We start from the raw sequence: 14,779 nt of genomic DNA, 5'->3' as shown, positions 1-14,779 counted from the left end.
CTGACGTTGTATAAATGTATTATCAAAACAAAGTGAACTCTCTCTATAACTGACGTTGTATAAATGTATTATCAAAACAAAGTGAACTCTCTCTAAAACTGCAAGCCAGGAAGGTTACAAAGATGTCGTATTTTCAACATTATGTGTACAAAAACAATCAGTGTCAATATTGACTGCAATACAAACGTCTAAGTCATTGCAGATTTTCAGTCTGTACACAATTAACGATGTGCGACAGCCTTTGTTACATTCAGATCGACATTAATTAATTTTCTTTGCACTCCAACTGCACTATACATTTTGACGATGATAATGATGCGTAACTTTTGATCTTGCTTCTCGTCTCTTTTGCTTTCGTTCGAATCTTCTGCGCAGTTGTGACTCTATTGAACGATCAAACGTATAGGAGTAGGACTTCGTTAAAGCTGTACTAACTTGACTTATTCGTTTGGCACTTTTTGAATCGGCATAAAAAAAAAGTTTTCTCAGGTGTTTTTTTTCAGCCGTTAAAATTTCATGCAACCACACCGAGGAAAACGAAAGCTACCGTTGTTCATGCCGCAGTTTAACATTTTGAACGTCATGAAGGAAATCGAGTATTAACGCAGCATTATCGTGATCGTACCAAAGGATCTCTTTAACCGTTGCACGGCAGTTGGACTGACAAATGTATCATCACCATTTTTACATTTAGTCAAGTTTTGACTAAATGTTTTAACGTAGAGGGGGAATCGAGACGAGGGTCGTGGTGTATGTGTGTGTGTGTGTGTGTGTCTGTCTGTCTGTCTGTGTGTGTGTGTAGAGCGATTCAGACTAAACTACTGATCTTTATGAAATTTGACATGAGAGTTCCTGGGTATGATATCCCCGGACGTGTTTTTCTTTTTTTCGATAAATACCTTTGATGACGTCATATCCGGCTTTTTGTAAAAGTTGAGGCGGCACTGTCACACCCTCATTTTTCAATTAAATTGATTGCAATTTTGGCAAAGCAATCTTCGACAAAGGCCGGGGTTTGGTATTGCATTTCAGCTTGGTGGCTTAAAAACTAATGAGTGAGTTTGGTCATTAAAAATCGGAAACTTGTAATTAAGATTATTTTTTTATTAAACGATCCAAAAACAATTACATCTTATTTGTCGTCATTTTCTGATTCCAAAAACATATACATATGTTATATTTGGATTAAAAACAAGCTCTGAAAATTAAAAATATAAAAATTATGATCAAAATTAAATTTCCGAAATCGTTTTAAAAACTATTTTATCTTATTCCTTGTCGGTTCCTGATTCCAAAAACATATAGATATGATATGTTTGGATTAAAAACACGCTCAGAAAGTTAAAACGAAGAGAGGTACAGTAAAGCACAGCGCAATCGCTACCGCGCCAAACAGGCTCGTCACTTTCACTGCGGCGGACTACGTTCAGTTTCATTCTGTGAGTTCCACAACTTGACTAAATGTAGTAATTTCGCCTTACGCGACTTGTTACTTCTTTGTTTCCACAGAACACAATGATACCTCAATGAAAAGTCTCCTTTCACGAGTATATAATATATTGAAGAGTTATATCACGTTCGGCATGTGCTGTGCAAAGTGTAGGGAAACTGCTATACCTTTGCATGTGTGAATTTCATGCTTCTTTTCCTGAGGTGGAATTAAAAAAAATCAAAATAAACTAAACAAAACATCAATGAAAAATTAAAGAAAGAAAGAAAGAAAGAAAGAAGGAAGGAAAGAAAGAAAGAAAGAAAGAAAGAAAAAACAATGAATTGATTCATTACTAAAAAAACAAAAGTCATAAAAATTGAGAAACAATTAAAAACAACAAATAAATAAGTGAAAATAAAGAGTAGGAAGTGCTTAAGTGATGTACAATTTATAATGATATGGGTGTTAAAAATGGCAGTCAGTTTCAAAGCGAAATCAGTTCCTTGTCACTGTTAACACGCCAGACATGTACACTATCCTTGCAAAGCTAATAAGAACTGAATACTTAATAACGAACGATAGTCCTAATTCATAGATAGTCCTGATATAAGGACACATTCTTTATATACGCTCTGTGTGTCGTTGTTGCCGAACCCTAACTGGCAATGAACAATGTTATCAGTTTGGGTACTTCGTGTTCCAAGCGTTCTTCTATCTATATATATACGACTTATGTCTATCTGTGTGTCTGTGTGTCTGTGTCTTCGCGATGCACCAGGGCCGGACTAGGCTAAGAGGAGGGGGGGGTTGCCAGTGGGGGTCAGGGGGCGAAGCCCCCTGAAGCTGATGGGTAGGTCATATTCTGAGATAGCAAAATGGTCGCTCCTTGCATGAAACGGCATAAAATAAACAATAATAAAAAATGTTTTAAATAAGTGAGGTACATGTTTAGGCTAGGGGGGGGGGGGGGTTGCGCAACCCCCATAACCCCCCCGGTAGTCCGGCCCTGTGCACGGCCAAAGTTCTCGATGGATCTGCTTCAAATTTGGTGGGCTTATTCACAGAGACCCCGGACACAACCTGATCGATGAGATATTTCAACACGTGCTCTCAGCGCGCAGCGCTGAACCGATTTTCGTTTTTCACTGCACGTTACTATTTTTAGATCTCCCTTCCTTCGTGCGCCGGCGTCAATCCATATTCCCGTTTGTACGTTACTATATTTAGAAGGTCACTGTACGTTACTATTTTTAGATCTCCCTTCGTGCGCCGGCGATGCCGGCGTACACCCGGCAAAGCCGGGTCCCCGGCGACGGCCGGGTATTCGGCTCTACTTCTTCCCGGCGAAGCGGGTAATCATCTAGTCTCTGACATATTTATCACGCTCAGATTGCTTGTGGCGCTACGAATCGCCCAGTAAATAAAACATTGGCTAACGACCGACGTCACTACAGTTGCAAGTATTATAGGTAAAGTACATTTTCGCGATTAGTAACTGACACGTCAGTAGTCTCACGTCGTATGTTATCAGTGCAATGGTTATCATATACCGCGTTAACTTCTGTGTCTGGACATACATGTTTGGCGTTCGGTTTCCAAAAGTAGCACTATATATACGACCTTCTTCAAGACGACAGTTGCAAATTATGGCAGCTGTTTAGCAGTACTATACGATTTATTAAAAAGAAAGCAGACTCAAAGACTCTTTTTAAGCGAAAGTAAAACTTCACTTAAATTCAAAGCAGAACTTTTCCTGACTATAAGAAAAATGTCGAGTTGGCAACTCGTGATTTATGTGCCTACTAAAATAGAACTTTGTCAAAACAATTGATGCTTTTACCCCTACAAACACGACAGCATCAAGAAAGTAGAGATTGGTGTAAATGGGCATTAGAAGCCTTTTAAGATGCAGTTTGACAGTCAGTTAAGTTTAAACTAATATGCCTCGTGGGAAAACCGAAGCAAACATTCTCTGGGAATGAGGTCATCAGTAAATACAGCTTTTGACAATGACAGCCACTGACGTTAATAATCTTCACAACGTGGGACGCACCAGCTTGCACGCTAGCTCATGGTGTATATGTCTCGCCGATTTTCTGGCTGACTGGCTGATTGTCTGACTGTCTGACTGACTGACTGACTGACTGACTGACTCACTGACTGACTAACTGACTGACTGACTGACTGATTGACTGACTGACTAACTGACTGACTGACTGACTGATTGACTGACTGACTGACTGATGAACTGACTAACTGACTGACTGACTGACTGACTGACTGATGAACTGACTGACAGACTGACTGATGAACTGACTAACTGACTGACTGATGAACTGACTGACTGACTGTCTGACTGACTGACTGACTGACTGACTGACTGACTGATGAACTGACTGACTAACTGACTGACTGACTGACTGATTGACTGACTGACTGACTGATGAACTGACTAACTGACTGACTGATGAACTGACTGACTGACTGACTGACTGACTGACTGACTGACTGACTGACTGAATTAATGGCTTCATGCGCAGTTTGTTGGTCTATCGGGAGACAGCGATTGAACATTCGTCGTACACATGTGACATGGATCATTCACAACTGTTGAGCCTTACGAAGTTATGTAGTTCCTTTCTTAGTACACCCAAAGAGGGTGAGAAGAGAGCTGTATGCCGAGGAGAGCCCCTTGTAATACTCTGATGGCCACATGACATGTTCACAGACACACTAATCACCTTGTCCTCCTCCTCAGAGGTAAGGCTTTGAGTGCTACAGGTAACTCACTCTCTATTAGGGACTAGCAAAGTGGAATTTGTTACAAACTTCCTTCTCCGGTAGTTATCCACCCTTTTATCGTAATTCCTGCTCCCCCCGCCTATCTCTCTCTCTCTATATCTCTGTCTCTCTGTTTATGTCTGTCTGTCTGTCTCTCTTTCTGCTTGTCTGTCCGCCTCTCTCTATGTCTGCTTCTCTCTGTCTGTCTGCCTCTGTCTCTGTCTCTCTCTGTCTCTTTTCAAATGAAGCCTTCTTTATTCAGGTGCGGTCCTCTGAAACTCACTGCCTATTTTTCTTAAGCATAAAACAAACACAGACAGCTTCAAAAAAAATTATATGTCACACATAATGCAACTAAACAATGCCATGTGCTGAATGGTTCATCAATTCATTTAAAATGTATGTGCATGTTAAACAAAATTATAATAATATGCAGATCTAAATTAAGTTATGTTAAAATTAGACACTTGGAAATTGTACTTAAAATGCAGCATGACAATTTATTTTTTTAAATTGCATCTGTATATACAGTTATAATGTATTAAGTTTGATGTGATAGTTCTTTGATTATATTGTTTTCTGTTCTTGTTGACCCTATATTAGGGCGAGGGCTGGATGTAAAAAAGCAATATTCTTGCTTATCTATTACCCTCGATAATAAAGATTTTGTCTTGTCTTGTCTTGTCTCTGTCTCTCTCTCTGTCCCTCTCTCTGTCTCTGTCTCTCTCTCTCTGTCTGTCTGTCTCTCTTTCTCTCTCTCTGTCTCTGTCTCTCCCTCTCTTTGTCTCTCTCTCTCTTTCCCCCTCTCTCCCCCTCTCACTCTCTCCCGCCCTCTCTCTCTTCTCCCCTCTCCCCCTCACTCTAAACAAAAGTGTTCAATTTTTGAACACTTTTCCTGTTACCAATTTTACGCACTTCTTGACGCGTCGGAAAGTGTTCATGTTGTATGTGTTCAGCATTTGAACTGGAAGTGTCCAAAAGTGTTTGAAAGCGTCAATTAGTGTTCAGTTCTAAGTGTTAACATGTGTTAAAAAGTGTCAGTTGTAGGTGTTCATAAGTGTCAAGAAGTGTCCAAACGTGTTCATTACTGAACACTTATAAGCGTCAACTGAATGTTACCAATTTTACGCACTTATAAGTGTTCAAGAACGCTTTTTTGAACACTTAATGTTCAAAAGTTACTATGCAATGGGAATGTGCATTGCATCTGAATGCCAATAGTATTGTAGATTGCAATCTAATAGTATAGCATGTTAATGTAGCTGTAAGAGTATCATTTCATGCAACACAATGCATTCACAACTGATAAAATTTCACCTTTTATTAATCACAAGTCGAATAACTTTGGCTTGGCTTGATATCAATTTCTGCACACGTCAATAGCAGGTGATTATTATTATCCGTCAATAGTGGGTACTATTGCATAGAACAAATTAATACTGATTCATTGGCTGCCTAAATGGCGGGGTAAAAAACGGTCATACACGTAAAATTCCACTCGTGCAAAAAACACGTGTACGAGGGAGTTTCAGCCCACGAACGGAGGAGAAGAAGAAGAATACTGATTCATAAAAAAAACTACCAAGTACAGCGATGCACACAATAAGAATTCCAACCTGTTTTAATTACAAATATAGAAATAACTTTGGCACAAGGTCGACATCTTCTGCATTGAAAAACGATTCACATAAACTGCATCCGGTGCGGCCTTCAACTGAATATACAATGCGCCCTTCGACCAAATATACCATGCGGTGCTGATAGCATGCATTTTTACCAAAGGCTGTACTATATATTAGGTCGAAGGCTGCACCTTATATTCCGTCAAAGGCCTCAAGAGTCTATACAGTCCAATTCCTCTTTCCCAGCATTTAATGGAACAAATTAATACTGATTCTTTCACAGCATGTAATGCATGGAACAAATTAATACTGATTCATAAAAACTACCAAGTATATACAGCTATCAACACAAAGTGGAATTCCACAAATCGGAAAAAACGAAGCTTTCGAGTTTTCCAAGCCAAAACAGCAAAAACACTACATGCAAACTGTAGTTTAGTTCTAACTTTGAGTGTGAACTTTACATAAGTTTTGGGTATATGAAATTCTACCTTCATTCATTCATATTATTGACCTTACAATTATTGGTTAAATAAAAAAAGCAAAACAAAAACTAAAAACAAAAGCATGTTCCAATGACAAATATTTTAGAATATGTGAAACATGCCAATTGCATTTCTTGTGTCTGTCAGTGTCAGTATGTATCATATGGTCAGAAATCAGAAATCTCCTCTAGAAAATGTGACATTGCAATTTAAAAATGAAAATTTAGTTTGCAACAAAAAGAAATCAGTTCGCAACATTTTCAATTTCTGGAATATGTTAACAAATATTGTCTCAGCAGACTGATGTTTGTAAAAAAATAAATTAAAAAAAATAAAAATAAACCACCCGTTGAAAGTACATAATTATGTTAACCCTTACACTGGTGCAATTCTGTAACACATGTTACATAGCCACTGGTGAATTAACAGAGAGAAAAATAACAAAAAACGGTCATATAGGTTTTCGCAGCCATGGGAGGTAATCGGAACCGACCAAAACAGACTGAGCCAGTAGCGCAACATATGTCGTGACAACCAGGTGACAGTATACGTAAAGTAGCGCGACATATGTCGCGACAACCAGCCTAAGGGTTAAACAATAAGAAATGTCTGCGGTACACAACAACTTGCATGAACAAACATCGTCATAGGCGATGCTTAGGCAGTACCCTCAATTTTTCAACACCAGTTTAAAAAAAAAAAGAAAAAGAATTGAGATATACACATATATATATATTACAAAAAAATATATACATATATATATGTAATGAACAGGAACAAACACACTACAAAAATACCACCTTTATAGTAGAAATATTCCACAGTGGCAACTAAAATTCGCCTCCTAATCCCATAGAAAAACTACAAATACTGAAATAGTCATGTTTCTATCTCTATACATGCTATACCACAGAGGACAACACTCTGCCAACAGACCTCTAATGGTTGTAAGTTATAACTGATGACAGCGCAGGAAATGAGGAGAATTTAAAATGGAATGCTTGTGACTGGACCAAGGGTTAGAGAAGACAGAAAAAAAAACCCACAAAAAACAGAGACCCACATTATTAGTGATCCTGGTAACTGAACAAGACATACCCCCCCCCCCCCCCCCCTTCTGAGTCAAGATACATAAACGAGCAGTCAATACACAACTGATTATAAAACTCTTGGCACACTTCCTCCTAAAACGAAAGTTACTTTTGAACAAAGCCATGTTAATGTACCCAAACAAAGCAATAAACCGATGTCCCAAGAACCAAAACTGTTCAGATGGTCATTTTTGACCTCTCCTCTTCCAGCTCCTTGAGAACAAACCGGAAGGCCTGGGTGGCAGAAGTTGGTGCAGCCGCCCCAGACATAAAGGTGTCAAGCACTAACAGTGTCGACAAAAGCTGCTTTGGGTAACAAATGTCAAAGCAGTAGTAGGACCCCAAAAGAGTCAGGAGCATCCGGAATCCTTTAGGTTCCTGAACCTCTGTGTACACACCGTCCCCAACGACGTAAACACCTGCAGGCTCATCTCCTTGAAAGAAAATGCGGATCCTAGGGGGTTCCAGATCCCGCGTGGCCAGCTTCGAAATAATGCTGGAGTCTGGAACATCCTGCACAACAAGGTTATAATTTATCAGCATAGTTTTATGTGAACAAATACTCAAAAGATAAGAAAGGAAAACAAGTGCAACTGACTGGATATATAGTGAGGTCATCCTCACATTTGATAAACAGTTTGGTCATAGACGTAGTCCTATGACCTATGCCAAAATGCATCACTGTCCGTTCATATGGAAATAGGTTTATTTCTGCAAAACAAAATGCTTGTAAAACCTCTTACCTTCAGTTCTTCAATAATGCTCTTTTTCATTTTGAGCCGCTTCTCCAGGTACTTGATGACGTCAATTGTGACTTGTGTAGGGTTTTCCTGAGAACAGAAATAAAACCATACATTACTTTGTCATACAAATTGTAAGGTAGAGATTGCCTTGACATAGTAGTCGGTCTTCAGTTTTTGCTTGTTTATGGAATTGAGTAATAAGTGAATAATATGAATTGTCGCAAGGATGGTGGAGGAATCAGGAGCAGCGAACCAATCACAGAACTGGTCCCAAATTTCATGATTAATCCAGGGAAAAAATCTTGAATAACTTACTAATATGTCACGGTATTTTGCATCGTTGTACGAGGCTACATCCATACTCCCCATCAGGCCCATGATGGAAATGACGCACTTCGCCATCCCCTCGCAGTAGGCCTGATGCTTCCCAAGTCCATTCATGAGGCTGAATTCATGCAGGATCTGGAAACACAAATTGACAGTGATGAAGACTAGAATAGAAAATCAATACTGTTTTACCTATGTATTGGGCCAGTACATGCACACCACTTCAGGGTTCAACGTTAGCGGTGGGGGGCCCCAAACATTGCCGAAAACTGGGGCCCAAGCCACCCCAGGCTAAAAATCCAACAATGAAATGTCTAATACCAGAGCCAATCACTAAAAATCGCTAGTCAAAATCGTGACTGAAATTACCGTTACGATCAATGCAGTGGAGAAAAAACATTGATTGAAATCAGACAGCTCTCATTAGATCGATATTCCTGCAAGGGAAATAACTACCAGATTGCGCTCTTTAGGATGGGAGATAAACATTGCCTTCAAAGTTTTACGTCGAAAAAACGCAAACTTTTCTCCGCTGTAGCAAATGCATTGTCGTCCTTGCCGAGCCTTTGGCGGTGAGCCACTGGGCAAAAGTGGTGAAGATACAAATGATGTTTTACAGTTTCTTCATCAGTTAAAAAGAACAATTATAGATACAATCTGAAAAAAGAAAGAAAAACACTAAACGTCTGAAGTTGACAGCTCTGTGTCTGTCTGTCTGTCTCTCTCTCTCTGAACAACAACATTCTGCAAGATAGGGTACACTATTTTTCACTTCTCTTGGTGTGTTTTTTTATAATATAAATTAGCATGAATAAGAGAGGGCCCCAGATTTTTTATTTCCGCCCCAGCAAGTTTCGTCTCTGGGGCCACTGTGGCCCCAGGCCAAATAAGTCACCGGTAGTGTCGAGCCCTGTACACCATTTAAAACCATGACTAGGGGAATTGTACCTTAGTTAGTTAGTAATCTCTGCAGCAAAGATATCTAATCCTTAAGAGGTAAACAAATGCTAAAGGAGTAAAGGAAACGGGTAACAGATCATTCCCTGTGGCCAAAGTAAAAATTTGCTTTGGATTTGGAAAGAAAAAAACCAGGGGGATGCCTTAGACCAAACCCTACTTACGTAAGAATCTAGGCGGAAGCAAGGAAAGTCACGGAAGAGAAAGGCGTAGCCTCCATTGCTCTGGTTCTCCCTCAAGTAGGCTAAACGGATCTGGCGAGTTTCCTTGAGGAGTTGCTTCACGTGGTCTTTGTTTATGGACCCATTCGGTTTGTTCCATTCTTTCTGTAACTCCTCCTGGTGTCTCTTCAAGTCCTCATCTGAGTTGGCGTTGTCCATCTGTGTTTGGGAGCTCAAGGAGAAGTCGAGCCTTTGTCTCTTGGTGGCCTTGTGATGAGTCGCCGCACCTGATGATCGTGGCAGTTGGCTCTTTGCTTTGTGATGAAATCGCAGGTGTCGCATCTTCTGACTCAGGTTCGTTGAGAAGCAGGTCTGAAAAGCAATCATTATGACTCTGCATTAAAAAAAGGAATCGCAATTGCCATATCAAACAAATCTACACAAATATTACTTGCCCCAAAACAATCGTTTAATTACTTGCCCAAAATAGGGTGAATTTACATGAATAGAATGTTACAACACTCTGAAAATTAAAAAGCTTATAAGGTGACCCTTTCATAAAAATGCCTTGAGTGGAAATCTGCATTAATTAGAGGGTTAGCTAAAAATCATGACATCAAAATCCAGTTGTACCCGCTGTGGTCATACTGCCATAATGTGACTTAGCCTGGTCAATACAAAGATACTGTTAATCACTGTGTTTGATGCATACTGTAACCTCCATGCATGACTGTGTGTAAGGGTGCGATGAGTTCTTTTAGTTTCAGATGCAAGCTGAATTTTGAGTGGGAAAGTTAAAAATGACATGTTACATACTTGCCTGGGGAACGTTGACTTTAAAAAAGCATGCAAAATTCAAATCCAGAATGGATAAATAGTGAATGAAAGAAGATGCTACCTATCGTCGGTGTAGAATTAATACCTCGTAACATAACAGAAAAAAAGAAGGATGTTACGAGGTATTAATTTAAGGCCGACAATATGCACAAAATAAAGTAAAATACACTGCTTACCCAAGGGTTAATACCAGAAAGCCCAATGACGGGATAGGCACGGTACATTTTGCGGCCAATCACGCCATAGCAGTCGGATGTTTTGAATTCCGGCAGATTATGGAGGTAGTAATTGGCCGCTTCTGCTACAACATCCTTCCAGACTCCTAGGATGCTTTTTCTTTCACCTCTCAGATAGGGCATTATCTCGGAGCTGAAGGTTGGCAAGGGTGCTCTGCGGAGTTGTTCAAGAACACCTGCAACCATAAAATACCAGTCAATTACAAATGTAATTATGCAATGGTATCACAGTTACCAATCAAAAATCAAGTAATACATCCATCCTTCCCCTCAAGTCGCAATTCTGCAGCTTTTAATTGCTTGTGGAAACACTTGTTTGATTTGTTTTTTCTTTCCTAGTCAATATAAATGTGACCAAACTTTTATTATGTTGCTACAGTTACTTTTGTGCCATGTCCTGACCTTCCAGTCATCACTTGGTCCATTTAAATTTGTGTGGTGCCACTCGTATGCTAATCTTACTCTAAATTTTGTTATTTGGTTATCTCCTTCTCAATTTCATGGCATCTTCTTTCAAGTGAAACAAGTGAAAACTTATCACTGAATTCCAACCCTCAACATCACACTGAGCTTGTGAAACAATGACTACAATGAGTGTAATGCTCAAGGCCGAAACAAAAATTTTCAACAAGTCTAAAGTTCGCAAATGAAATTCAAACGTAAAGAGAAACATTTACAAATTCAATGTATTCAGCAAAAATGCTGAAAATCTTCCACGAAAGTTTAGCAGAAAAAAAAGCAAGCTCTCCAAAGCGATAACGCCGTAAACTATAACAAAGTCAATTGACAAAAAATTAAACTATCAAATCAGTAAATGAAAATACCAGGAGCGAAGTGGCAGAGCGACCTTGTATACATTAGTATTGACCGCTAAAAAAATATGGTTGCTGCGACAGACGAGAGCCTCGTTCTCGCAAGAGTGAGACTATACAGGGTGGCGTCTCCTGATGCCGCAAGGCGTTTTTCTCTTGGTTGCCCAAGAGAGCATCTCACGAAATGAGTCTTTTTTTAATTTAAAATTATTTTTTGTAGTTAGACTTAGAGCGATCAGTAGATTGGCAAGCTGGAGATCGATCAGCTAATCTGAGGCACGGTGGAATAATCAACATTAACTGTTTCAATTGCACAATTTTGCACTGCCAACTGCACACTAAAACAACAAAACACCCCTTCAAGTTACTATTTAAAAGTTTGCTCAAGCTCATAAAACTTTTCAAAGACTAAAATTATGTTCACAAATCCTCACCAATATCATTGGCAGATGCATCACTTTCACTTTTAACAGTGAAACAGGTTCTTTCAACATCCAAAATGTCACTGGCAGTGGCAAGTCCATTTGGCGTTGAAGTCGACGCTGGCCCAAAATCTTCAAACGACGATTGGTCTTGCACCACCAAGGTCATTTGATGGGAAGTCCATGCCTGCCCCGTCTCCAGCAACAGGAACACTTTGTCCCCCAACTCCTGTAGCACCTCGTCATCGTCAATGACGGTGCCGTCTTCCTCCAGGACAACAGATAACTCTGTGCCGTCAATATTTAGTTTGGAGGCCCCTGAACATGAAAGAGAATAATAGTTACCTGTATACATTGAACACAAAATTATATGCATACAACGTCCATTAATTGCACAATTAAGCTATTTTCACCGACAGATCACACTCTCATAATCAACAATTCTGGCAAAGAGATATTGAGTATTGATCAGAGGTGCACGTGGATCCAGGATTTTAGGGGTCACAGGGACTCCCTTTCAAAATTTCTCAGGGTTCTTTTCAAAATGCAGGGGTAAAAGACCCAAAAATATGGGCAAAGGGAACACTTGGAGCCAGGATTTCAGGGGTCACAGGGACTCCCTATTAAAATGTTGGGGGTAAAAGACGCACAAATGGGGATAATGGGGATCTCAGGGGAAGGATAAAAAAACTGAAGACATAAAAGCATTGTTTAGTCCGACTCAGAGAATATTAACTCGCGTACCAACTGGCAGACATTATCTATAAATATTAAAACTGTAGAATTTATTGAAAACACATATAAGCAATTTAAAAAAGAACTTAAATAACAGGGGGAAAAATGCTGATATTCCATACTCAAAAAACAGATGTGATTTTTGCATGCAAATTTTGAACCAAGGAAAAATAATCAGTCATGAGGTTTTGGTCACTGTTTCAGTGTTTGTTTTTAGAAAAGTCTGCCTCCAAATTAAAAGGTTTCGCAGCGAAAACTGTCAAACCATGAATGTTATTCAGTCCAAACTTTGCAGACATCTGTTTCTTGAGTCAATTGAATTTCAGCTTTACCTTTTGTGATCAATTGTTGCAACGTCTCAGCAATGACAGCTTTCTTCACACTCCGGTCGGCATTCCAAATTTTGAACACTGGCATCCTTAATTAGCAAAAAACATTTTCACAAATTATATGACTGCATCGCGATTTTGTGTGTGTCACACAATAGTGATTATTGCGACCAACATGCTGTTTGTGAAAAGGTGATTTCCAGGTTCTGTGAGTCTAACGAGAGGAAACACCCAATATAAAAAATATAAAAAATACTACTGGTAGTATCAAAATCTTCACACATCATTTAGACATTACAGTCCTGGCATAGTTAGAGCAGACTTAAATGACAGTAATGTGCGCATATGACGAAAAGAAGTAAGGATTTGTTTGGACCACAAATGAAACCGTGAAAAAAAAAGTGCACAGACTTTGACATGTCAAAAGACTGAAGACTGACTATCAAACCAATCTCTGAGCCCTTGTATGCATGGCAAGTTTAGAAAACGTGATCGTACGTGTGGCTATTGCTGTTCATTACAACGTTCTTGCCCAGGTATCTGTACACACTGAGTGGCCACCTGAACTTCAGCTGTGTGAAAGGGATGAAATCCATCTTGTCTGTCGGTGTGAGGATGTAAGATAAGATGTGAAGGTCAAATGTTGCGCTCATGACTTTCAAAACAAAGTATTTTACATGATCAACGACAACTACTGAGTCAAGAAAAGCAAACGTAGGTTCATCATCATCAGCATAGTTCAAAACTAGTGCACATCCTTTTCTGTATTCTTTACCATGTATGGCTGTCGATGAGCAGACATATACTTCATCAGAAGAATCAGGTAGGACAGTTTGTTTTGTGTCCAACAGTTGTGGATAAACTTCACTGAACTTTAACAATGAACCCTTTCCAACAATGTCACCTTCGTACAAGTAGTTTGGGTTGCGTCCCTCAGTGTACCCACTCTGTTTGAATGCCATATGCAGTTGATGGCGTTTGGCAAGAGTCAAAGGTAAGTTCTTGAAATTCTTGTACCGCACATTTGAAAAGTATCCATTTTTCCCTTCATACCGCATACACCAGTGATGTCTCAATGGGCCGAACATTGTCATTTGGCTTGGGAAATGAACAAGGTAATGCATTTTGGGAATGAATGATGCCTTTGGGTACAACTTTTGAAAGGAGGAGAGGTACTCTTGGATGAGAATATCCAAATACACACTTGTGTATTCTCCAGAATAAGTGGATGTGCAAAAAATTGTAATTTGCACCAGACGCAAAAAGTTGAGCCAGTGGGCATCATCTCTTTCCACTTTATTGGCGATCATGAAAGGAAATGTTTGCATAAGTGTGAGCATACCAGCAGCTGTTTGCCTCAAGTTGCCTTTCTCACTGAGATGCTGCTTTTCAATTGGTGCAGGTTTGTCCTTCACATGAAGGTAGGAGTATGCAAACCCTTGAATGCATGTATTCAACCACCGAAGAGTAAAATACTTTTTCACCCAAATGAAGTGATTCAAAGCATGGGATAGTTCATGAAGTGCAACACCTTCTAGTAGCACATGCATAGGATCCTGCACAAGCCCAGCAATCAAATCAAAGTGGGGAACCTGCATCAAGACACTGCTGCTGTTAATTCCCCAAAGCTTACTCCAGTAAGCCCGAGTCTCTTTGCTCAGTGGGTTCAAGTCAGAGTGAAGATGAGCACATCTCTCCCTATGGGCTTGCATTGTCCTTCTTGTGACCTCGGCTTCTGATTTTACTGTTGACAGCTTCTTGTTTTCAAGGTCGCAAACACGACAATTCTTTAATGCAAATGAAACGCCT

The 14,779-nt window shown here is 39.6% G+C and overlaps 1 protein-coding gene across 2 annotated transcripts; it reads right to left on the bottom strand.

The window, feature by feature from the left end:
- Nucleotides 1-7,433: 7,433 nt before the first annotated feature.
- Nucleotides 7,434-13,355, bottom strand: LOC138965181 (uncharacterized). 2 transcript variants are annotated; one of them, XM_070337301.1, is made up of 6 exons: nt 12,974-13,355; nt 10,613-10,848; nt 9,603-9,971; nt 8,470-8,616; nt 8,155-8,241; nt 7,434-7,924 (listed from the first exon to the last, which is right to left on the bottom strand). In XM_070337301.1, the coding sequence occupies exons 1-6, from the start codon at nt 13,056-13,058 to the stop codon at nt 7,589-7,591; spliced, it is 1,260 nt and encodes a 419-aa protein (XP_070193402.1). In that variant the 5' UTR covers nt 13,059-13,355; the 3' UTR covers nt 7,434-7,588. The 2 variants fall into 2 exon arrangements, with proteins under 2 accessions (XP_070193402.1, XP_070193401.1); XM_070337300.1 differs by lacking the exon at nt 12,974-13,355 and adding an exon at nt 11,919-12,574.
- Nucleotides 13,356-14,779: the final 1,424 nt, after the last annotated feature.

This window comes from Littorina saxatilis, linkage group LG4, assembly GCF_037325665.1.
Source record: "Littorina saxatilis isolate snail1 linkage group LG4, US_GU_Lsax_2.0, whole genome shotgun sequence".
NCBI classification, from domain to species: Eukaryota; Metazoa; Mollusca; class Gastropoda; order Littorinimorpha; family Littorinidae; genus Littorina; species Littorina saxatilis.
The sequence above is the reverse complement of the archived record's forward strand: the minus strand, read 5'-3'. Positions and strand labels throughout refer to the sequence as shown.

What these genes read in the sequence shown, in the direction of transcription:
- LOC138965181 (XM_070337300.1), bottom strand. Translation starts at nt 12,282, where the DNA reads ATGCATATAATTTTGTGTTCAATGTATACAGGTAACTATTATTCTCTT. An exon ending in TGCATCTGCCAATGATATTG is followed by an intron (nt 10,849 to 11,918) that starts GTGAGGATTTGT and finishes TTATGGTTGCAG; the next exon opens with GTGTTCTTGAACAACTCCGC. An exon ending in GCATTATTGAAGAACTGAAG is followed by an intron (nt 7,925 to 8,154) that starts GTAAGAGGTTTT and finishes CTTGTTGTGCAG; the next exon opens with GATGTTCCAGACTCCAGCAT.